This window comes from Carlito syrichta, unplaced genomic scaffold, assembly GCF_000164805.1.
Source record: "Carlito syrichta isolate Samal-C Ts95f unplaced genomic scaffold, Tarsius_syrichta-2.0.1 Scaffold302997, whole genome shotgun sequence".
NCBI lineage: Eukaryota > Metazoa > Chordata > Mammalia > Primates > Tarsiidae > Carlito > Carlito syrichta.
Window position 1 is genome coordinate 25178 of NW_007247093.1, and position 24883 is coordinate 50060.

General features: G+C 37.8%; 1 protein-coding gene across 1 annotated transcript in view; it reads left to right on the forward strand.

Annotated features, from left to right (window-relative positions):
- Window positions 1-2054: 2054 nt before the first annotated feature.
- LOC103259745 (receptor-type tyrosine-protein phosphatase mu-like) overlaps window positions 2055-24883 on the forward strand; it is a 398088-nt gene continuing 375259 nt past the window's right edge. The window contains exons 1-2 of the mRNA XM_021711999.1: window positions 2055-2159; window positions 4828-4933. Coding sequence (XP_021567674.1) covers window positions 2055-2159; window positions 4828-4933 — 211 coding nt within the window. The remainder of the gene's footprint in view (window positions 2160-4827; window positions 4934-24883) is intronic.

The window sequence follows — 24883 nt, forward strand, 5'->3', positions numbered from 1 at the left end:
GCACCCCAGATCCTCATTACCACCCTTAGAATAAACAACTTGGGAAAACAGGAGGCAGAGTCATTGACTTAGATACCCATAGCTTTCCATTCGCATTAGTGGAAAAGGGACTCTTAAGGAATGCCTCTCCACCATAGGAGTAATGATCAATGTTGACTTGATATCTTCAACATTTTTCTGCTCTAAAAGTTTAGACCAATTGGCCAGCATTAAATTCTAGTGTAATGTTAGAATTCCTTAATAGATATTGCTTGACTACAACTCAAACTGTCTAAGTTTCTTATTATGAGACTACTGCATTTCTGGAGCAATTTTACTTATGTGTGGCATATTTTTAATATTTTCTATCTGCTCTGATGGCTTGCTCTTGGGGTTATTGCCCAGAAAAGCACCCTGAATGGCCTTGTGAAGAACCAGAGGGCGCTGCAGAAATGCGATGGGGTGGTAGGCTAGTCAGTCACTGCTGGAAAGGGAATGGGGGAGAAGACAGAGTTATTCTTCTCACCCCAACCTCATTACAACACCCTTTTAGCTGGCAGAATTACCACCCACTGTTTTTGTTGGCAGCTCTACTGCAAACTGTGTGTGTTAAAAACCCCTATATTTTTTTGTCAAGCTGTTTTGACAGGGATTTGGCCTTTAAATAGTAATAGCTCATTAATTGCTTTTCTCCCTGCAATCCAGAACCTTCCTGGTCTCCTTGTATACTTTGGAATATCCAGAGATGTAAGCCAATAATGTATTTATTTTAAGTGGTATTATGGGTGTGTTTTTAGAAAATATTCCTTGAGACCATGTGGGAAGTGCATGTCCTGACCGCAGTAGGACTTGGAACTCCATGTAAGTATAATTACAGTCTGACCCCATTTGCTCTTAACAGTCTGAGCTGTTGTAATGAGATGGTGCTTGGTTTGTGCTTATGGGGTCACAGGCAGAGAGATGGGGCTTATTGTTAGATTTATTTACTTTAACAATGGATGATTTACCTGGATCTAGTTCTTTGTGGTTTATATAGAATAAATATTCTCAATCTCCATGTTACGGACATTGAAAAGCCAAAAACTTTTGCAGAAATCCTGAGAGTTAAAGAATTCTGTTTTTAAGTGAAATTATTTGTCTCCCAAGGCCAAACCTGTCTGCTTTGTCAAGCATTTAAAAAATTCATTTAAAGCAAGTTAGATGAAAGTCTGTGTTTGCAGATGGCTTAAGAAGGCTTCTATCTACCATTATAATGACAGTTAATGTTGGTAGGCTGTTGCTTTTTTGACTTCTTAAGCAAAGTCTTTATTCACTTTAGGTTTTAAGACCTGGTATCTTACTTGATAAGGGTTTCCATATAAATCCCCAGATACATAATATCTAGGTTTTGCTGGGAAAATTGGAATTACAGGATGGTTTTCTGACTAAGGATATTTTTCTCTGTTATCGCTTTAATAACTGTAGAAGGAAATGTCATGGGATACGTTTAGTTCTGATAAGCTAAACTTAAATTTATATCCTTTGTTCACTTTTAACTTCTGTTGTTTTATTTTTTAAAAAAGAACATTCAAATTATTTCTAAGCCTCTTAGTAAAACAAGCTTGTTAAAGACTATAACATCTTTTACATCGCCAAATCTTTCTTTTAAGGACTTTGTGGAATTAACCCTTTCTCCTAATTTTAGACTCTTCTGTGTGCTCATTGGCTATGCCTAGTCTCCTTTTATTCTGGTATATACTGTGTAGCTGCAGATAAAACAGCATTCTTTGCACCAGTCTCCACTAAGTTGTTCAGAATGGACTCATTGGCCATGATAGCCAATAGAACTTTTTCCTGTTTTACATTTAGGACCCTCCAGCGGACCCTCCAACACACCAAAATCTGACATTTTTACCTCTCCTATGCCACAACCCTACTTTATCCTTTCTACCCCACCCCCCCACAAATCTGAATAAAATATGTACCATCTCATGACCACAGTTTTACTTCATTTGATTTCTTCATTTTTTGCATGAATACAAGTCCATCTAGAACTGCCCCCTTCCAGTTCTGTCTCCAACAAAATTGAACTCTCAATGCCTTTAAACATTCAGGATTGTACATCCAAGACCAGAGATGATCAGATGGAAGCAGGTCCCGGGGTTGGAACATGGATAGTGCCGGTGGCAGAGCAGAGCGCTGTATGTGCCAAATGACTTCTATATGAAACTGCTCCCCTCCCACCAGCCCTTTAGTAGGACAGATACTGGACTTGTCATCCACTGACCCTAGTGAAATGTGCTATGGCATGAGGAAGGCTGGGACGCACCAACCTTAAAGACAAAGAAGCCCTTGCCTAACATTCAAAGTCAGTATCACTTTATTCCCAACCTGCCTTTCCAATCTGACTATGGACCCCAAGAATATCTGTGTTCATACTTTTCCTCACACTCCATTGAGGTGAATCTGATATTTCTACTTGTCTGTTGGGTGTGTCTCTGGTCATTTTCCATTTGGCCCTCTCCTGATTCAACCAGTTGTTTATTGTCAATAACCTAAAATGTTAGAATCTCATTCGACTTTCTTTATCCTTCCACCCTACTGTTGGTGGGAGTGTAAACTAGTATAACCTTTGTGAAAAACAGTGTGGTGATTTTTAAAAGATCTAGAAATTGACCTTCCATATGACGCAGAAACTCCCCTTCTGTGAACATACCTGGAAGTACTCAAATCATTCTACAAAAACATATCTGTGCATACATGTTTATTGCAGCACTATTCACAATAGTAAAAACGTGGAACCAACCATATTGCCATTGAAAATGGTCTGGATAAAAAATATATGGTACATATACATGATGGAATATTACACAGCCATAATGAAGGACAAGATTATGGACTTCACAGCTACTTGACTGGATAAATTTAGTGTCTTTCATACTCAGTGATCTATCACAGAAACAAATAACTGAATACCACATGTTCTCATTCATAAGTGGGTCCCAAACAGTAACCACAATACTATAAGAGAGGGATCAGCAGTAGCAGGACACTGCCAGGGGAAGAGGGGAGCACATAACATCACTTAAGGGTATCTGATCCTAAACTAGGGGAAGTGAGAACCAGTGGAGGCCCGGGTTTCACCTGCATGTAGACCACGTATGTACCTAATCCTGACTTGAACCCCACATTTTAAAAATAAAATATAGAGAGTAAAAAAGAAAATTTCATGTGGATTTGCCAAATTTTCTGCTTAAGTTAATGAACCAAATTGAATTCTACTAAATGCATTTTTGTGTTTTCAGGATATTTCCATCTTTGAGGTATGATTCTGAATGTCATTTGTGCTTATACTGTATGGCATTCTGGAATATGATAGGTCCTAAGTATATTCTTTTTTTTAAAGAATATTTCTATGATTTCTAAAGGTAGCAAGCATGATAGTAATAATTACTTTTTAGACTTTATTAATGTCGGAAATGGTTTTTGAAGTCATGGAGGTGCTGCACGCAGAGAAAACTACTCAGCTTACATATCTTTAGGATTCTTATTTGTAGGTCATTGGCAAAGAATGTGTTTTCTAAGTTTATTACTTTGATGGATATTTTAGTTTAAAACTCTTTTTTTATAGGTATCCTTAATTTTGTTACCCTTCTTTTTTTTTTTTTTTGAGAAATAATGCAGTGTTTTATTATAGTACTCAAAAATCAGAAATATCCAAGAAAATTTTGGCTGAATTTTACATTTTAACATAATAGTGTTTTGCACATCTGTGTTACCCTTCTTTAAAGGGAAAAATCATCTAGGAATTTAATGATTTTTGGGGAAGAACAGATACTGGAAATGTTATGAAGAACAAACAGTATTTGGAGGAGCGGACTCCAAGTCTTTGGTTTAGTAGAGTATTGCAGCTAGTTTGGAAGGGAATACAGATCTTTTGCTAGCCATATACATTTGATTGAATGTGTTTTCGAAAAACTAGTAACTTTATAAAACATCTGTTGAGAGCTAGCCAGTGATCTCTACATTCACCCAATATTTGTGAAAGAAAAAAAAGGGTAAGATTGATATGGATAAGAGTTCCTTTTTTCCATGTGAGTTTATATTATTTTAATTGTATAGCGGTAGATGTTTTCCTTTATTTTGACTGAAAATAAAGTAAGTGATACACACACACACACATGGAAACAACACGTTATAGGAATGAAAGAAAGTAAGCTTTGAAAGCAGGTGCATCTTGATTTGACTGCTAGTTACTGTCACTAACTTGCTTATATGATCTGTAGAAACTTAATCTCTCCAAACTTTAGTTTGCTTATCAGTTAAATGAGCAAAATACTTTCTATATGATAGGTTTGTTGAGTATGAATATTAAGTGAGGTATGTGCAGTAAATGCTATAGAGTAGGTCATCAATAAGTATCAAATTCCATTCTCACTTTCTACATGCAATGTAAACAGGGTTTAAAGCAACCAGTGTGAGTTCATATAAACTGTGGACTAGATTTGCTGTACAAATACCATACTTTAGGAAGTTTTAAATGGTTAAGTTTGCTTCTCTTTAAAAATGCCATCTTTATCTTGGTTCATATCACTGTGTTTTGGCTGCATTTGCTAATGTTTTCAGTAGAATCATACCATTCTCTGTTGGCTTTCTTTATAATTCTATTTTTTGGGGACTGTCTGCATACTGTTTTATTTTGGGACCCACTACGCTTGGAATTTTGACTTCACTTGCCTTTTTTCCCTTCTTGCTTTTGGCCCATGTCCTCCTATTTCGTTTTGGCTCTACTAATGTAACAGTTCACGTGTATGCTGGAAGTGTGCCCTATACAGCTTTGCTGGTGCAGTATTCCTTTTTATTTTTCAGAACGACAAGCTTATATCTCCCGTATGTGAAAACGCTTTAGAACTTCTCGTTGACTATAGATTAGTTGACATTTTAAACCGTAGCCAATGTTGTGTAGTTGTGTTTGGTATTCTATTTCTTCTTTACCCTTTTCTTCATGCACTTCATAGTTTTTAGCATCAATGAATGATTTTTTTTTTGAGTTGGAGTCTTACTCTGTTGCCCAGGCTAGAGTGCTGTGGCATGCTCACGGCCACCGCAGCCTTAACCTGCTGGGCTCAGGTGATCCTTCAGCCTCAACTTTCCAAGTAGCTGCAACTATAGGTACCCCCTACCACGCCCAGCTTGTTTTTTGATTTATTGTAGAGATGAGGTCTCACTAAGTTGCCCAGGCTGGTCTCGAGCCCCTGAGCCCAGCCAATTCTCTTACCTTGACCTCCGAAAGTGCTGGGATTACAGGCTTGAGCCACTGCGCCTGGCTTAGTGATTTTTAATAATCCGAATGTATATAGCATTGCATTGAATTTTGTTCTAAGCAGTTTAAAGAGACCCTGTGCTATTATATTTTCTATGTGCTTATTATATATACAGATTATTAACTTTCAGGTACTAAAATTTAATCTAAAAAGGGCAAATGTGGACACATAGTCCAAGAAAACAATTGAATAATTACTATGTGAATAGTAAAAAAACAGACATGAACATTATTTACCATGAACCAGCCCTCTAGCTCCCAAGATGCTATCTCCTTGTCCATATTCATGGTCTCTGAGTATTGAGATGTCAACCTCCTTTTCATATTGCCTGGAATAATTGCCAGGCAGTTGTGCCACTTAAAATGAGGTAACAAGTTCTTTGATTGAACTGGCAGTTCTACCCCTTATGATAGCATCTTTGTAACAGGGTTGCTTTATTCTTTTCACAGTCTGTTCTCTCAAGAAATAAACAACAAGAGTGGACAATAATGGCTTGGAGGAGGGATCCCAAGACACATGGGAAGCCAAGCTCACCTCCTTCTGAGGAGGCAAAGGGAGCTGGATAGTCCCTCTGTTTGCTTACTGGCAGCTGGAATGTGAATCTGTGTCTCCATGTGGCCAGTTAGAAGCTTAAGGCAGAGAATTTAACCTTTGAACTAGTTACTCTGAAGCTTTTGTAGAGGACCAAGGCTGGACAAGTGTGCAGAGTTCTTAAGCTGACTGCTCCTGTGGCCTGATCTTGTCTGTATCTCTCCTCCTCTCCACCCCTGACAGAACATGCTTCTCCAATCTTACAATTTATCAGTGACCCTTCTGGTGAAGTGCTCTTCTATTTAAATTTACCAGGGCATATTTTGTGATACTTGGAGCCAAGAATTTGAAGATAATAATCAGGCAAATCAAGCAACTAGTAGTAGTGGAGGGACACATAGCCCTACAGGAGGGGTAGAATTATCATTGAGAACACAGATAAACCAGACATTGCTTGAAAAGAAGACTTGCCAGAAAGATCCAAGGTAGGCTCTATTAGAAGTGATTACAGCAGGTTAGGGCTGAAAGAGGACTTAACAAAGAGAAAAACAAGTTTGGCTTTTTATTTTTATTGATTTTTTTTTGAGTTGGAGTCTCACCCTGTCGCCCAGACTGGAGTGCAGTGGCCGCTCCCGGCCACCGCAGCCTCGACCTGCTGGGCTCCGGTGATCCTTCCACCTCAGCCTTCCGAGTAGCCGGAATTACAGGCATGCGCTACCATGCCCGGCTGATTTTTTTATTTATTGTAGAGATGAGGTCTCACTGCCCGGGCGGGTCTCGAACCTGCGGGCTCAGGCAATCCACTTACCTCAGCCTCCCAAAGGCGCGGGATTACAGGCTGAGCCACCGAGCCCGGCTTATTTTTATGGATTTTTAAAAAAATTTTTTAAAGATACAGATATTACTCTGTCTCCTAGGCTGAAATGCACTGGTGTGATTGTGGCTCACTGCAGCCTCAGACTCCTGGGGTCAAATGATTCTCCTGCCTTAACCACCTAAATAGCTAGGACTACAAACATGAACCACCACACCTGGCTTTTTTTTTTTTTTTTTTTAAAATAGAGACAGGGTCTCCCTCTGTTGCCCAGGATGGTCTCAAACTGCTGCCTCAAGCAGTCTCTCCACTTTGCCCTCTCTGAGTGCTGGGAATACAGGCATGAGCTACTGCTCGGCTTTTTATTTTGAAAGTCCTTTGATAAGTTGAATATTGTGATCTATTCAATAAGCAAGACTTTTTATGTAGAAAGGGAGTACTAGAAATGAGAAGAGGAATAAAAAAATGGCAGCCTAGCCTTTTGGGATATGGATAAGGATGGTCTTCCTGATACTGCTAAGGAGAGGGACACGCCCACCCGTGTGAAAGAATAACTGAAATGCTTGGTAGTTGACTGAATTTGGGGCCAAAGCAAAAATAGAATTTGAGGACAGGTATAAACATTTTATTTTGTGCTGTGTGTGTCATTTGACTTTTAGATTGACTTGAGATAAAATGAATGAAAACAGTCTGCCCTCATTTCTTTGTTATTTTTCTTTTTTATTTTTTTTTTGAGTTGGAGTCTCACTCTGTCGCCCAGACTGGAGTGCAGTGGCCGCTCCCGGCCACCGCAGCCTCGACCTGCTGGGCTCCGGCGATCCTTCCGCCTCAGCCTTCCAAGTAGCCGGAATTATAGGCATGTGCTACCATGCCCGGCCGATTTTTTTTTATTTATTGTAGAGATAAGGTCTTGTTGCCCAGGCGGGTCTCAAACCTGTGGGCTCAGGCAATCCACTCACCTCAGCCTCCCAAAGGCGCGGGATTGCAGGCTGAGCCACCGAGCCCGGCGTTACTTTTCTTAAATATCATTGGCCCAAGGAAGAGTCAAACCTTTTATACAGAAAATCCTGCCTTTAAAAAAATGATAGGTTAATTTAGTTACATTGTCCTGTTGTACAAATTTTTAACTTTGCACTGTTTTTGTTTTTACCTGTTGCTCACTGTGTGGGAGACTAAAATAAGAGTTTGAAGAATATGGAGGTTTAAGCTGAGAGGCTGCTGGGGTCATATTCTTTTCAACCCAAAACTTGTTCTCCCTCTAGTATTTCATTTCCACAGGGATAAGTTGCACAACTTTGTTCCATTTTGAATTCTTTGCAGGATTTGTCTTCATTTCCTCTCTTCCATCAGATTCCTATATTTTCTTGTACTGTTTGGCCAACACCATTGTTTTCATCTACTGAGTGGAACAGTAGATGCTGTTCCAGCTTTGATATTAATTTCCTTTCTAGTACAGCAGTTCTGAGCCTGGAGTACATTAGCATTTCTTTTCAATTTTGGAGCGAGATTTTGATCTCTGAGCACTCTTGCCATGTGTCTGTGTTTTTTTGATGGTTCATTGTGGTTGCTTTCAGTGTTAGGTTAGAGTTCTCTCTTTAGGTCTCTGATGTCATTTGAAAAGCAAATAAGCATTTAATTCTGTGCTTCTCTTATTCTATAAACATGCCTAGTGCAGTGTGTTGCCTCTTGAAGTGCTCTTGCTTAATTAACATGCTTTAGTTTTTAAAGGATTGATTTGTTCAGCAGAATTATTGATAGTTGATTCTAGGAGTGAATTTTCTCTGATATCTATTTGAGGAAATAAATCTCACTACTCTGTGCCTTTCTTTAATTAATTCGTTTTTGTTATCATCAACTCTTTATTTAATAAGTCTATAAAGGATCTTCAGTGGTGTTGAGATGTCAGTACTGTTTGGCTATAAAATTCCAGGATGATGTCTAATGTGTCCATTTTAGTAAAGATGCAATTTGCTTATGCAGTAAATACAAAAGGAGCATCCATGGACTAGTCCTCCTACTGTGATGATATATAATGATTATACATAAGGAAACATGCCTCTTAAGGATTAGGTAACCAAGGGTCGAATTCCACCTCTGCCCTTATCTACCTCTGTGATTATAGTCAGGACACATCATTCTCACAACTTTCCTTGCCTGTAAGAGGGCATGACTTTTTGCCCTGTTTGTTGCCAGGCTGTTGTGGCTGGCCATGTGGAATCATGAATGTGGTAGTGTGATAACTCCATTCCTGCCCAGCGTTGACCCCTGCACTGCTCTGCTGCCATCTACCATGTAGCCTGATCTTCAGCGACTCTTTTATGTTATTTGTATGGTAGTGAACTTTTATTTCATGTACATGTTGTGGTGTTCTCACACCATATACTATGTATCTGCTCTGTTTATGCTCTCTGAATTGCTCTTTATATGCCCCTCAAAATGCCACCCAGCTTCCCAGCTGCACCTTAAATGGCTTCTCCCTTGTTTTTTTCTAATCTGAATAGCCTGTTAGTCATCTCTGATACTACTTTGCCATCTGGTCACTATGTTGAATTATAGTAGGTCATGTATGTGTCCTGTATTGTCAGCTAGATTAAAATTATGGGTCAGGATCCTGTGTTTTGGCATCTCTTGCCACTTGTATGAATCAGGAGTTTTTGCATGTTGACTAAATTGCCTTTGATAAATCAGGAAATCCCCCAACCTTAGTTTCCGTATTTGCACAATACTTTGGGTGATCCCTAAGACCTCTTTCATCTTTACTTGTAGAGGATGACATGAATTTGTGTGGAAATGTAAGTTGGACATCCTTCAGTCTTGCTGCAAACAGTTGAGTGACCCCTTGGGCAGCCAGCAGCAGGTGCTGCATCTGCAGTAAGCCTAGAGTGCTCACCATGTTGTCAGGAAGCCAAGCATATGGACACACACCATGCAGAATGACAAGGGACACATTCTTGTACGTGTGAGAATGATTGGGATTAAGTGAAGAGCTAATAACTCAGGAATAGAGAGGGGAGATGGTACATTCTTTGGCATGGATCCTAGTGGATGAGAGTGCTACAGTTTGCTGGGACATTGGGTGGCAAGTGCTTCCAGGTAAACATCCAGAAGAGCCTAAGAAGCTGATGTGCATGGATGCAGGGAGTGGTTGTCGTGGGTATCTTAGGCCCTATATGAAAAGTGGGTGGGGATTCAGGGGATGCTGGGGGAGATGCCCTTTAGTCATGTGGAGATAATAGAGCTTGGGCTCCTCAGAGATAGCTGAGTGGATGCTGGAGCCTCTATTTCAGAACCAGTTGATGCCATGAGAGGATAGGAAGATGGCCGTAGTGGAACATCTTTCCTGTCCATCAGCCAGTGCCAGGGAAGTGTCCTAAAATTCAGAGCTCCAAACCCAATACCTACAATTCTGATTCCATAGATCTTGTAATGTGTTTTAATAAATTATCCAGTGATTCTGAAGCAGGTAGCCAATGAAACACACTTTGAGTGTTTCAGAGTATCCCTAAGAACTTTGTAACCCAGGGAATTATAAAATTTGCACAGGTTTGCAGTAGTCATGGGGAGATGGATTATAGATAGCTCTGTTCAGATCCTCAAAGAGATCCATAGACTCCCCAAAGTTTCAGAATCACTCAACTAAGAGAAAAGCTTGTAAACCAAAATGAGAACAGCACCATGGCAGGAATACTAGACATCAGTAACTTTTAAAGAGACGTTTTGTATAGCAGGAAGAGTCAGTTTTCAGAAGCCCTACAGGAAGCACATTAGGGAAGAGAAGGTTTACCACCCAGTGTGTAAATTGAGATATATGTGCATGTTTAATATCTCAGTGTCTAAAGGAGATACAGTGTCTAGTGGATCAAGCAATTTAACAGTTTATCTCTAATAGGGTTTAAAACAAAAACAAAAACAACAATGTAAGTCCATAGATTTTTCTTCTGACTTAATTAAATCTTCTGGCTTCCCTTGGGTTTTATTTTTTAATTCTAATGTTGGGAATTTATTAAAGTTCAGTAGAATAAAGCTCTTTATTGAGAATTATCAGTAAGGGTGCCACATTTTTCTCTCCCATTGTTAAGGTCATGCCAGTATTTTTGTGAGAAACATCTCTTTAAAATTTATAGAGGATGTAGGGGAAAAAAAAACTCAGATTGATACAACTTGGCTTTTACTCTTAACCTTAAAATTTTTGCATCATGTCAAGCATACTGATGAAAAATGATGTGGGCTCCCTCATTCTTTCCCTAAACCTAGAGTAAAATGAGCATGTTGTTTATGCAAAATCTGTACAGCAAATGGGATATAGGAACTCTAACAGAGGGACTGTGTGATCAGAGGTATGTTTCCCAGCAATGGTGAAGGCAGAGCTATGAGTTGGTAACTAGCTGAGGCTCCCAAAGTATCACATTTGATTATTGGTTTAAACATTACAGAAATTGAGCTGGTCTGTGAAACTTCCTTTAGGCAAATTTCTAGCCCCATGAGGGGTTACTACTTCTTAAACACAGTCAATACTATATTGATCCACAAGGATTTATTGTTTGTTCATGGCACACCCAGTACTAGGTTAGATATTGTTAAAGGTAAGTGCCCAGTATGGCCAAGGGCCAACAATAAGATTATTTAAAGAACATTCCATAAGAATGAGGGATCCCAGTTGTATATAATCTAGTGTAAAATTAGACACTTAGACTATTAAAATAGCTATATGGTGACTCTTTGAATAATTTATCCCAGCGACTACAGCTTCTTACAAGTCAGCCACATGAAAAGAAAAAAAAAAAAAAAGCTTTAGGAGAAACAGAACTTTATTCACTCTCCTGGCTTTATATTAAATATATCCTAATGAATAATTTCTGAAAGCAAATAGGACTCATCCAGGCATAATGAAGTAATTGAATTTGATATTATTTTTTTGAACCTATTTTCACCTACTTTTTATATGTCTATAATGTCTTTACATTTTTAATCAAAATCAAAGATATGTGATACCTAGTTATTTATTCTTGAGGATTTTTTTGTGTGGGCCTGTGCACAATAGGTCTATATAATAAATATTCTTGGGGGCAGATGTGGTTAGAGAACTTACTTTTTTTTTTTTGTTTGTTTGTTTGTTTTGAGTTGGAGTCTCACTCTGTCGCCCAGACTGGAGTGCAGTGGCCGCTCCCGGCCACCACAGCCTCGACCTGCTGCGCTCCGGCGATCCTTCCACCTCAGCCTTCCAAGTAGCCGGAATTACAGGCATGTGCTACCACGCCCAGCTGATTTTTTTGATTTATTGTAGAGATGAGGTCTTGCTGCCCAGGCGGGTCTCGAACCCGCGGGCTCAGGCAATCCACTCACCTCAGCCTCCCAAAGGCACGGGATTACAGGCTGAGCCACCGAACCCGGCTATGAGTCCATTTTTGTATAGTGTTTTTGAGTTTTACATCTCAAACCTCTTTGTTGTAGACTGAAAAATTTACATTTATTCAAATAATTTTAGATGTTAGTAAGCAGATGCTAAAAAGAGTAATACTGAAATTATATGATTAGATTTTCTTCAATGATTCTTTTGGCAAATATAACTTAATAATTTTGGATTGATTGGGATAGGAACAATCACTCCAAATGGGTTCTAGCCCACACAGGATTAAGGATGCTGGAAACCTTGTCCTGTGACCTTGTCTTTCTTGCTTTTTTTCATAGAGCAGTAGCCTGACCAACTGCTTGACCAGCCCTTAGTACTGATCTTCATTTCAGTAGGGTCTCTTCTTCCTTCTTACAACCTCCTCCTAAACCTTTTCTTCTTGCATTAATGTTGAACTCAGCCTTCCTTTTTGCTTGTATTATTTGACATTATTTTATTTAGTTTTTAATATTTTAATAACTCCCCCCTCAACAATCCACCTGATACACAATAACACATTTGAACCTCCAGTATGTTACTGATAAAGAGTTATTACATTTAAGAGAAGAGACAAAAAAGAATGTATAATCTTAGAATGGAAGTATTACCTTAGAGATAATCTAGGCCTGAAGGAGTCAAGTATCATTTGATATTAACTTTTTTTTGTGGCCCATTTTTTTTGTTACTCATGGAACTCCAACTTTTAAAGTAAATAAAAGTTAAATAGATCTGGTTGAAGCTGGGTTTTAGAAGGGTCCACAATGGGCTTGCCTTCACAATTTGAGAGCATCAGAAGGTTCTGAGGATCACAGTTTGAAAATGTAGTAATCTGACTCATCCATGCTGTTTTATAGACAGGATATCAAGACCCAGAAAGGAAAGGGAGCCAACATTTACCTATTTACTAGATAAATAGGGATGTAAGTGGATAGGTAGATAGATAGATAGGAAGGTAGGTAAGTAGGTCAGTAGATAAATAGCGTAATGCATATGTTTATATACGCACACATTGTATACAGAATCGTTTAATCCTTATAACATTCTAGAAGGTAGATGATTTTATAGATGAATAGATGAGGCTCTGTTAAGTTGATAGAGTTGGGACTCATGTTGGGTCTTTCTTGTGGCAAATCTATATTCTCCTCATTGTATCTCCACTCTGCTGAATGGTTGTCCAAAGCCACACACTTGCAAGGGCAGGGCTGGAACCCAGACAAGGTTGTTCTCTTAGCCTACCTTGTCTCTTTAGGGGGACTGATAAAATAATACATACTGAAAAGTAAGTAGAATATTGAGTAAACACTGAATTAGGAAAAGAAAAGAAAGACACTCTAGTTGGGTTGACCTTGAGAAGGGTTATTAATGTTCTTAGTTTTGTACATTTTAGCAACTAATTGGTCATGTAAAATGACTGGAAGGAAAGTTGATTCACAAGAATTTTTGTGCCATCCAAGTATTGCTCTTAGCTTAGAGTTTTTTCATGGAATCTAACTTGCTAGTTTTACAAATTATATAAGGAATCATTTTTCTTCAAGGCATGTATACTTTATGACCTAAGTATTGAAAGTTGACATTGAGTATTAACTACTTTTATGTGTCATATATTTGAAAGACATATAATATGTAATCATTTACATTTTTTTAATGTTGAAAAATAAAACAAACATGACCGACTGCGTTATTAAACCAGATTTCCAGTATGATACACATAAAATCCATGTGCTTTTTGTTGACTTATGCTGAAGTCTGCCAAATAACACCCTTATTATGCGGATTCTTAGAATAACAGGCCATTGATATCTTAGTAGATTCTTACATCTAGTTGCTGACTCTCTAGTTTTCTTTTTTTATCTGGAACATTTAGGAAAAGGAGACATTCAGGATGAGTTTTTGTTCTTTCTCTTGGCTCCCACAACATTTTTCATATTCCTCCTTTTTAACTCCTCTGTGTTCCCCAAGTTGTCTTCCTTGTGGACAAGGACTTCTTTTTCTTTCTCTCTTTCTACTTATCCCCTCCCCTTTTCTCCCTAGTGCCTGTAATAATGTCTGGCACATAAATCTTTAGTTAGGAAGAGTGGAAGGGACAGGGAGGAAGGGATGGCGATGCCCTGAGTCAGATAAAAAAAGGCAAGAACTCTAGAATCAGAATTTCTTCTTTCTTTGGAGTAGCCAAAGTATTCAGTGAATAAAGTCCACTACATGTTTTTCCTTCAGTGCTTTCTAATAAAGATAGAGCAGAAAACAGTTTTTATTCTTACCATTGTTACAAAAACACTTTACACAATTCTATTAAACCCAGTAGGTATTTAATGAATAATGATCACCTTTCTAGGTCTGGGGATACAGAGATGAACAGAACATTGTTCTTGTCTAGGGAGCTTACGGTATGAAGAAGACAAGTATGTCTACAATTATATTGCCATATAGTATGATAAGGACAACAAGAAGACCTACACATTTTGCAGTGATGGTTTCCCATGGGAAAGATTGATTGCTTTTACCTGTGAAAAGGTGTCAGTAACAGGCATCTAGGAGAGGTGACTGCTGAGTTGGGATTTGAACAGTGCACCAGAGTTTTCCAGCCAGACTCTAGGGTGGAGGTAGGGGAAGCATTCAACAGGTAGAGGGACTGAATGAGCAGAGGGGTGGTTTATGGGCAGCAGGGTCATTAGGGGTAAATCTACAGGGTCATTGGGGGTAAATCTACAACCCCCTCTATAGTTGGGAACTATAGAACATACAATTAAAGGGAAATGGTGGCAAGAAATGGAGATAAAGAGGTAGACAAGAATCAAATCAGAAAAACAACATGTGTCACATGTAAAAATCTGAATATTACCTCATAGGCAGTGAGGAGCTGATGTGTAGTATTAAGTAGGGAGGGAGCAATTTCATCTATACATTTTTATACAAAGTTCGCTTGCTGGGAGCATGTAGGATACACTGTAAAGGGCAGAGTCTAGTTATGAGGGAGTTGGTCAAATTAAGCAGGGGCCTGAGTTGAAACCTAAATTGTGGTGTGGTGAGAATTAGGAGACTGATAGGAGAAAAATTTAGGAAGTTGTTTAGGGCATAGGCTGTTGAACAGAGAGGTCGGTAACTTGACCATTATAGGCAGTATAGATGAAGAATGTCTATTACTTTGTTTCTCATTTCGGATAGCATGTACCAAACATAGTTGTGACTTTCTTTGATATTCATCACCTTGTAACAGTGACTATACTTTTACATATACCACTAAGTTCCCATTTCCCTGGGAAACAAATAATAGATATTACAAAGGAGTCATATATTCTATAGGGTATAATTCATGGTCAAAATTGTCCTAAAAGATCCTTTAGGGAGCTTCCAGGTTGAAAACCAGCATATTGTTTCTCAGTAAGTCCAAAGAACCACTCCCTGGCATTGGAGTAGACTGCTGGTTCCTCATTTGAGCACAAGGTTAGAGAGGTGGTTTGGATTTTGGATCCATGTTTTAATAAAAATGCAGATCTTTAAACATGAGACTCATATGGATCCCAATGAAATGTCACGCTAAAGCCTGAAGGATGATGGAACAGAGACCAATTGAGTGGGGGAGCACCAGTTCACCTTTCTCATTTCTTTTGTCTGGTGCATAAGATTGTTAGGCTCCTGGACTAAACGAATGACTTCTTTATCCACACCACAACTCTTTCAGCATTGAGATCATGCAAGTTAAACACATCTTCGATGTGAAGACTGCATATCTTCTCTTTATACAATGAGCAAGGCACATGCAACTGATAAATCCAAAAATCATTGTATTCCAGGTCTGTGATTCCAGTTACATACAGTCAACCATAAAAGTTACATTGTTTTTTTTTTTTAATGTTAGAACAAGTTCTCCTAATGATAGGAAATTGGAATGAATGTCTTACCAAAAGGATATATGAAATTATGTTTATTTTTTCTATATAACTTGATTCTACCCAGTGAACGTGATGTGTAGAAAAGTGTTCATTGAGGGAAGTCGGTTTAGTTGAGTTTAAGTCAATCAACATCCCGTGAAAATAAACAATTGACTCGCTCTTTTAAGCTGAATAAATAACATGACTTGGCTGTACTGCACGTTGGTGAGTTCAGGAGTTTATTTTATCAGCTGTCCCAGATAATGATTTTATGCTAATAAAATCATCAAGAGATGGATTTGTAAATCATACTAAACTGGCAGGAACGCTACTGGGCATAAAATGAAATTCTGCTTTTCATTAATTTCCTGGGTATCTTTGACCAGTAACCAAGACCGTTTTCTACCTAGGATACCTCTTCTTATCGAGTAGATCCACTTCGAAGAAAAATTATGGTTGGTTTCTTAGCATGAAATTAAAGCAGAGAATTCAGCACTTTGATCTAGCCATGTGATTCTGTTGCCTTTCTTCACCTGAGAGGTATTTATGACTAAAAAGAGTTATTTAGAACAGTGATCTCCTTTTTGAGGAATGCAGTACAATCCATTGATGTGTAGAAGTAACCATTTGAACTTTAACTTATGTATATATTTTCTAGTAATACTTTAAAAGGTCAATTATATGCATGTTTGTAAAGTACTACATGTATATAATTTACAAATAAACAGGATGCTTGTGTCTTTAAAGAAAACTGATAAGAAATCTTCTTAAAATTGTTTTTAACTACTGATCTCTAGAGCACTCTTTCCAAAATAGGTCAATGATTAGATTATTCTGGGACCTTTTTTTGAAAATCACTGATTCCTGGGACTGCTCCCTGAAGATTCTAGTTAAATAGGTTGGTCTAAAACAATGACTACCAAGCATTAATGTGCATTAGAATCATCTGTAGGGTTGTTAAAGCTCTGGTTGCTGGATACCACCCCCAGGGTTTCTGATTCTATAGGTCTGGCTTGAGGCCTTAGAATTTGCATTTCTAATGAGTTAAACTCATCTAGTTCAGGGACCCACTTTGAGAAACACCACACTAGTTTGGGACTCAGGACACCATTGATTCCAGAAATCAGACGATTAAATGCTAACCTAGTTTGGTCATCTTCTCCCTTAGATGTGTCTGGCAGATATTTTATCCTTTTACTTTCCTCTCTAACTCCTGTTTTTATGACAAAGGCAGATGACTATTTTTTACACTGTGCTATTGTGGTATTCACTGTACTATTATGGTGCACAGGGCAAGAACACCAATGTTTTATATTCAGGTAGATTTGAATTTTCACAGGGAATCCATGCGTGTTTAATTTAGTCCAATAGTAGCTCTACGAGGTACTTATTTATATATGGAAAAACCAAAATAGTCAAGTCTCTAATAATTTGACTGCATCTATACAATATTTAGGGGTAGAAATAACACCATTGCCCATTTTTAAAAATCCACTTAAGATCAATAAGAAAAATGGTTGAAATCCTGCCTTTTTAAAAATTAGGAATTCATAGATTGACATAAAATGAAGTATGGGGTAAGTTTAATAAATCATAGAAACATCAAGAACAAGACAACTCATTTTCGTTGTATTATATAAAATACAGCCATTGGCAAATAGTACTTCTTACAATAGAGCATAGCATTAGCCATTTAAATGCCTGTGCAATGTGTAAAAACTGCTTGCTAGATTAAATTATGTAGAAGAGCATTTCTATAATGCTTAGTGTCTGATTCACTAAACATCACTGGCACACTCAAAGTTTAAGAGGCATTATATACTTTTATTGTTTGGCAAGTAATTAAATCTAGAAGTCACTGTGATTTACAAGAAGAAAGCAGTGGCTCTGCCATGTTGGTATATGTTTATTTTTTAACTCTTAAAATAATTATGTCTATTATAGTTCACTTCTTTTTATCCTTTGAACTATATAGTCTATAGCCATTTATTCTACCCAGTTTTAAATTTGAAATAAATAGATAGAACCATCTGAGATTTTATGTATTTTAGGAAAATAGAACATAACTTTAATTCTTTGGGGGAGAGTAATTTGGCACTATTTTTTGATCTGCCTTCTCTATAGAGAGACCCATTTAATACTTTATGCATTTGATAAAGAATGCCTTAAATGGGGTCATTCTGTATTTGGAACAAATGAGAAAAATGTTCCAGAAAACTCTTCAAGGAGTATTACAGTCTTTTCACAAAATAATTTTAAATGGGCTATAATTATAACAAGAGGGATGATTGCTAGAGTGTGTAAGTCAATTAACCTGTTAAAAGCAGAGAAATTCAAAATATGTACCTATCTTTTAAGTTGATGAAATTAACATTCGATTGTCCTCCACTGGCTCCTTAGATCCAGCACTTTTAGGAGCTTATTTACAATACAGTTCCCTTAGTAATACTTATATAAATACTGCAAGTTGTTGTTTACTTACTTTAAAGAGGTGAGTGAAAATGTGCAGACTGGTAAGAGAGGAACTTTGGATGTAGACCTCAGTTGAACTGCTGGCCCTACATGGAATCCTAAGGGACTTAGGACAAGATATTTGACCACTCTAAACTGCTGTCTGTAAAAATCAGAATATATTGATCAGGATTTAATCAGGAGACAGAAACAACACAATAATTTGAACAGGGACAATTTAATATAAATAAGAGTCCATTATAGTGGGGTATTGGAATACAAGAGATTGGCTAGTACAAACTAACAAGAGCCTTAAAGAATAAAGGAATTGTAGATGTCTGGAGCAGGCACTACCCAGGGGCAGAGGCAGAGCTTCCTGGGAGAGACCCTTCCAGGGCTGAGATTCAGGGCAGGGCTGTGGCTCAGCGTATGGCAGAGGAGTCCTGTGGGGCTGTACCTGGAGAACTTGGAGCCAGTGTGCCCTCTGGTTGACAGCAGAAACTGTTCATGGGAGGTGTTCTGCTGCAGGCACTCTGCTACAGAACCCCACTGGAGGAGGGTGCAGGGGCAAGCTGCTATTGCTGGAGGAACCAGGCACTGTGTTGGCCCTGTGCTGTGTACTGGGAGCCTGCCAGGGAGCTCAGGCAGGCCACCCCTTCCTTCTTCAGGGTCTCTCCTGCACCCTGTACTGACAGAGCTTTGTTTCTTGCCCACTGGGACAGGAAACAGAGTTAAAGGGTCTAGTTTGTACTTTCACAGAGCAAGTAGTGAAAATTGAAATTTAGAGCTGAGAGGTGCAATAACATGGATAATTGGTACAGGGGAAATTGATGCTTGCATTGGGTTTTTGAGAAGACTGAATGAGATAACACCTGTACATATTTCCATGGTTTTTGTTTTGTAACAAGTTCTCAGATTCAGACATATTGAGATGAGTCAGTCTAACACTTGCTGTGAGGAGTAAATGAAAGCATAACTGTGTACTGTCTTAAGCAGAATATGGCTGGCACATGGTCCACATTCAGGAAAGGTAGCTGTTAACATTACAGAACTTTGTAGCTCACAGGTTGCACTTCGACGATGTTAGTAGTGCTCTCACACAGTAGTGCTGATTAATAACTTTAAACTAAACAGTCCCTAGCAATGGCTTTCACCTCAAAACGTAAAAGACCAAAATAAGCAACCTTTGAACGATCCCTGAAATCAATTTAGTGGATCTAGAGCCTCTTTTTTAGAAAAAAATGAAAAAATACTTGTACATCTCAGTGGATGTAAGTTTGATATGTAAAATATGCATTTACCATGCACTGGATCAAGATGTCATGACTGTGGGTCAAAATCAAAATCAAAAAAAGTTTTTTAATACTGCTCCAAATGGTGGAATTCTAATTCTTGTCAATTTTTTGGCTTGCCTCCAGGCCTGGAACTTCAGTAGGATGTAGAATGGTATGAAAGATCTTATAAGGGTTCCTTTGGGGTAAAAGTGGGCCAACTTCTTCTTTAGGGCTTATACCATAGTAATCTCATATTATTCTTGAATCAACTGAATCATTTTCTTCTACTTCAAAGAAAGAAGAAAGGTAAATTCCCTCCAAGATGCAAATATCAATATTTAATTTTCATAAATCAGGAGTGACCTTTATAGACAACTAGCTTTGCTATCTGATAATTGCCAGGAAAAAAGAAAGAGTTCAACTTTTCTAAATCAAAAACCATAATTTGTGGAGACTTCACTAAAATTTAGCTGGATTATAGTTTTCAATCATAATAAAAAAATGAACATATTCAGTTGATTTAGTCACATTTTTCAGCTGATTCATCTTGGGTACACCAGAACAAGGCTGCTGGATGTTTTGTGGGACTGTGTAAAAAGATTGTTTTCATTGATTATGTTGATATTATTTGACATTTCTTTTACAAATTTCCAGGTAAAATTATTGCGGTCGGATTCTGCATAGAATTTGGGGGAATTCATTACACATTCTTTTAAAAAGCATTTATTGGGTGGCTATCATGTACCAGCTATAGGGAATACTGATATGACTAAGATATATTTACAATCAGTATTGCTTTTGAGCAGAATTCCTACCCTGCCTATGGACTTTCAGATACCTGTTCTTAAACTCTGCAGTTCTCATGAAAATATATCAGACCTAACACCATTTTTTCTGATCTTTAACACATGTGAGTCTACATTTCAGTAATAGCATAGACTACTCATGTTTAGTTGGGGAATAAATATGCAAATTCATGGCAGCCCACTAAGGCATTGTTGAGAAAAACAGTATTCATAAAGATAATTTCAAGGGATATTTCAGCTTTAATCTAGAATGCACTGAGCTCCCACAAAATCAAGTTTGTTAAAATGTAGTTTGGTCACATGCTATCATAAGATGTTACTGAATAGGCCCTAAAACTCATTGCCCTGTTCTAACTGATGCTATTGAGAACTTTTTATTAACTTATGTTGATTGCTTTTTCTATATTCTGGGAAGATAGTTCTCTCTGAATTTAGGATTAGGAGTAGCTGTGTTTCTTTTGCGTTTCCAGTTTGGAAGGTACTGTCATGTTCCTCAACAACCCCCCTCCAAAGTCAGTATGGCTGGGTTCAAATATCTGCTTCAGTACTTTCCTGCATTGAGACCTTGAGCAGGCCGTGCAACCATCTATCTAACCTTGGTTTCTGTATCTGGGAAAGTGAGGATCATAGTATCTACCTTATAGAGTATGTGAGGATTAAACAAGTTCTTAGTAAATGTTAGTCCCTATTATTAGTTTTTGTCTTAATATTATTTCACAGATACTGTGAATTGGGTAATCAGTCATATTTCCCTCTTTGCACTGGCTACCCCAAAGCTCAAAGTGAAATCTGTAGATTACTTCAAGCACATGAATCTTGTGGTATTTTTAATTATTTGGCGGTGGGTGAGGGAGTATTCTAGAATATTCTAGTCATATTTCTGGTCATTTTAATCTTTTCTCTGTTCTATTTGCATTGCTTTTTAATTTATACTTTAACATTTTTATTAACTCAATTTTTCATGTTATTGTATTGCATGTCTGGGAATAGGGCATGACATTATTAAGCTAGCAAATATTGTGTGTTGTATTCAGAGATGCTAAGGACAGGCCTTTCTTGAACTGTGATGGTAGGCATGCGTGTGTGTGCGTGTGTGTGTGTGTGTGAAAGAGAGAGAGAGAGAGAGAGATAGAGAGAGAGAATATATGAAGCAGAACACCAGTCCACTCAGCTTGTATAACCTTTCCTCCATCTTGTATATGACTTTTGGTTTAGTTCTGATTCCTCTCCACAAAAGAGAAATAATTTTTGATTTGACAGAGGAATATAGTTCGGCCATGGGCTATTGGGAGTCAGTTCAGAAATGACAATTTTGGAGAAATCTTGGGAAGTCTGTTGCTGACCACACTCCTGTAGATGATGGCAAAATTGGTCTGTGTTGTTCAGAAATTAAAGAGAACTGTGTTTTTGGAACTGCTTCCTTTCACTGTGTTTCAGGAAACCTTGCTTCCTTATCATATTTTTTCACAGGCTCCCACAGTATATTTACTTGAATAACCTATTCAACAGCCTGTTCTTTGCACTTCCATGTTTAATAGAGGCACCCACAGGGGTGTTACTTGTATGAATGTTCACAACTCTTCACCTTCATATGAAGTGCACTTTTAAATTTTCAATTATATCTTCTAATTAGTTGCGATGAAGTGAGCTCCTGAGGGTAATTGTATGACGTATTTGTGGTGAGAAGAATTTACCTTTGCTGGGTAATTTAACCATCAGAAATACCATGTGGGATATGCATTATTTCCATTTTATAGGTAAAGGATCTAGGCTTGAGAGAGGCTTAGTGATCTGTGTAAAACACAGCTAGTAGTGGAAGAATTGGGTTGTGCCAGTGTTTGATCCGGAACTGTACACTTCACTCCTAAATAAAGCTGCTCTGAAAATCAAAAGCTTAATTGTCTCTCTTTAATTGGTTATTTCAATTCTGGTGTCATTGACTTTAATTTCTTCTTATTTTAGCTCAGTAAACCACCTTTGCTATTTTGGTGGTCCCACATCTGTTGAATGAAGGGCAGCGGTGGCTCTGAAGGTTGGTGTGCAGGGGGTTGCATCCTAGTTGGGCAATAAGAAATTCAGTCTATTGCATTTTCCAGTGGCTCAACAATTCTTCATGGGTCCAGAAAGAACCATATCATACTTTATATGTTTTATTTCAAGTGATAAAAACAGCTTTGTGTAATGGGAAAATTATAACCTCCACCAGCGTTGTATTGGTCTTCTGGGTTTGCTCTCAGCCATGCATGCATGCTCTTGCCTTCATATTTGGTTCTATTTTAGTGCCAACAGTCATTTTGTAAAGCAGGTCTTTAACCAGCCTTAAGTTGTTTTGTGGATGCTGATCACTGTTTCTCACTGTTTGAGATTGCATTACAGGACTTTCATCAGAAAGGGTCCACTGAGGGACCCTTTTCTTTCAAAACTGATGATTTCATTCTGTTTGAATATTATTAGTGCTAACACTGTTTGGGTTTATTCCTACAATACTGGAGCTATTTTCTACATCAGAATTAGAGTTTGCAACCAAGAGAAAATATTTCCCATAAATGTTTGCATAGTCTTCTAACATTTCTTATCCCATATTGGAAAGTTATTAGTATTATGCACTTTAAACAAATCTGCTTTGTTTCTGAACTTGTTAAAACTCAGTAGGGAAATATAAATGACTGGTTGTTGTCAAGGTGAAATATGGAGTTAATGCTGTTATCTTTTATTATGAGTTTTTTGTTCTCAGTGGAATGTTTAGTTAAAAACGAGTACTGTTAAGTGTTACAGAAGACAATGGCCATGGCTACTGATTTCACCATCAGGGCTGGAGCTAATGATGAACACAGCTAGGAAGCTGGGAGAGACAATCTGAGGTTCATTGATGCTATCCTGTGTAATATTTTTGTGTCAGTGATTTGGAGGCAGGGGTAGAAAGCGTGCTCATCAAATTTGTAAATAACACAAACTAGGTAGGATGACTATTATCTGAATGCCAGTGTCAGGATTTATAGGCTGGAGTGATGCACTGAAAACAAGAGATGGGATTTAGTAAGTCCAAATGGACAGTCCTCATTTGAATTTAGAAAGTCACTTACCTTATTACAAAAGCAGAGAAATGGCTCGATGGTAGTGGTGTGAAAAAGCCGTGTGGGATTTCGGGCTCACAGAAGCTCAGAAAGGACTAGCACCCTGCCTGGACTGTTGAAAACAGAACAAGGTCAAAGGCAGTAGCCCGTTGAATTCTGAACACCTGCCAGGATGGTGAAGGGTCTGAAAACCTTCCTGTAAGAGGAATTGAGGGAGCAAAGTATGTTTTGCCTGTAGAAGTGAAGACTTAGAACATGACAGCTGTTTTTTAAAAATCAGTTTTTCTGTGCAAGAGCTGAAGTGTTTTTATTTATTTATTTATTTTTACTATTTCTTTACAGGATAAAGATAAATGGGTATACGTTTCAAGAAGCAGAGTTTGGGTCTTTTTAAGAGAGAATTTTCTACATGGTAGGGATGCTTTACAAAATTCTGAGTGCCTTGTCTGTTCAGAGGCTGGCTGTCTGTCTGACAGATTGTAGAACTGACCTAAGCTTTTGAATGGAAGTTGGACCAGGTAACCTCTAACAACTGTTTTCCCTCTGAGGTTGTACAGTGGCTGTTTTCCTTATCTTCTTGCCACCAGGGTGTACATTGCAGACATAGTATAAACATTCTTAAATTTGTGCTTTCTTTACTGGGAGCTTGTAATTTTCATAATTGGTAAGCAATTATAAATTTTGGATTAGTATAATTAATAGCATAATATAATAGTAGGCTTTTTATAATAATTAATATAATCAATATAATCACTCACTTTCCCCATATGAAGCATTGGAAAAAATATCTGATACTGTAAAAAGTCACAGGAGACATTTAAGAGGATATGGGATGGGCCTTAAAATCATCAACGTGCTGAATGCTACTGATGCTGAAACAGCTGAACTGCTATGTATATACTGCATTTTCTATTATTTTTTGTTTCTCTATTTAAGTAGTTTCATTTCTAGTACCAAAATTGAGCAGATGTTTACCACATATTTAGTCTTAGATTTATTTTTGCCTTTAAAACTTGTATGGACTATAAGTGAATTTATAATTTCTCTTAATTTTGAGACCTCAAATCTCCAAAGTATTAAAGTGAAACCTGTTTCTTCTGTGTTAGACTTAGAATAATTCCTTGAAAAATATTTCATAGGTTACGTCTATATGGTTTGTACTGCATCTTGCCCTCTACAATTGTGTCAGTATTGTGGTGAATGCATTTTTTCCCCCAATTTTTTAGACAAATAATAATTTTTTTTTAACAAACACGTTGAACACTTAAGGCAGTTCCATTAAACTTCTGAATGCAAGATCTGTTTTCTCAATTCCTATACATCGGGAAAATAGGAATTTTAAATTTGTTTAGGTCTTACTTCCCACTGGCTTCTACCAACATCAGATTGCTTT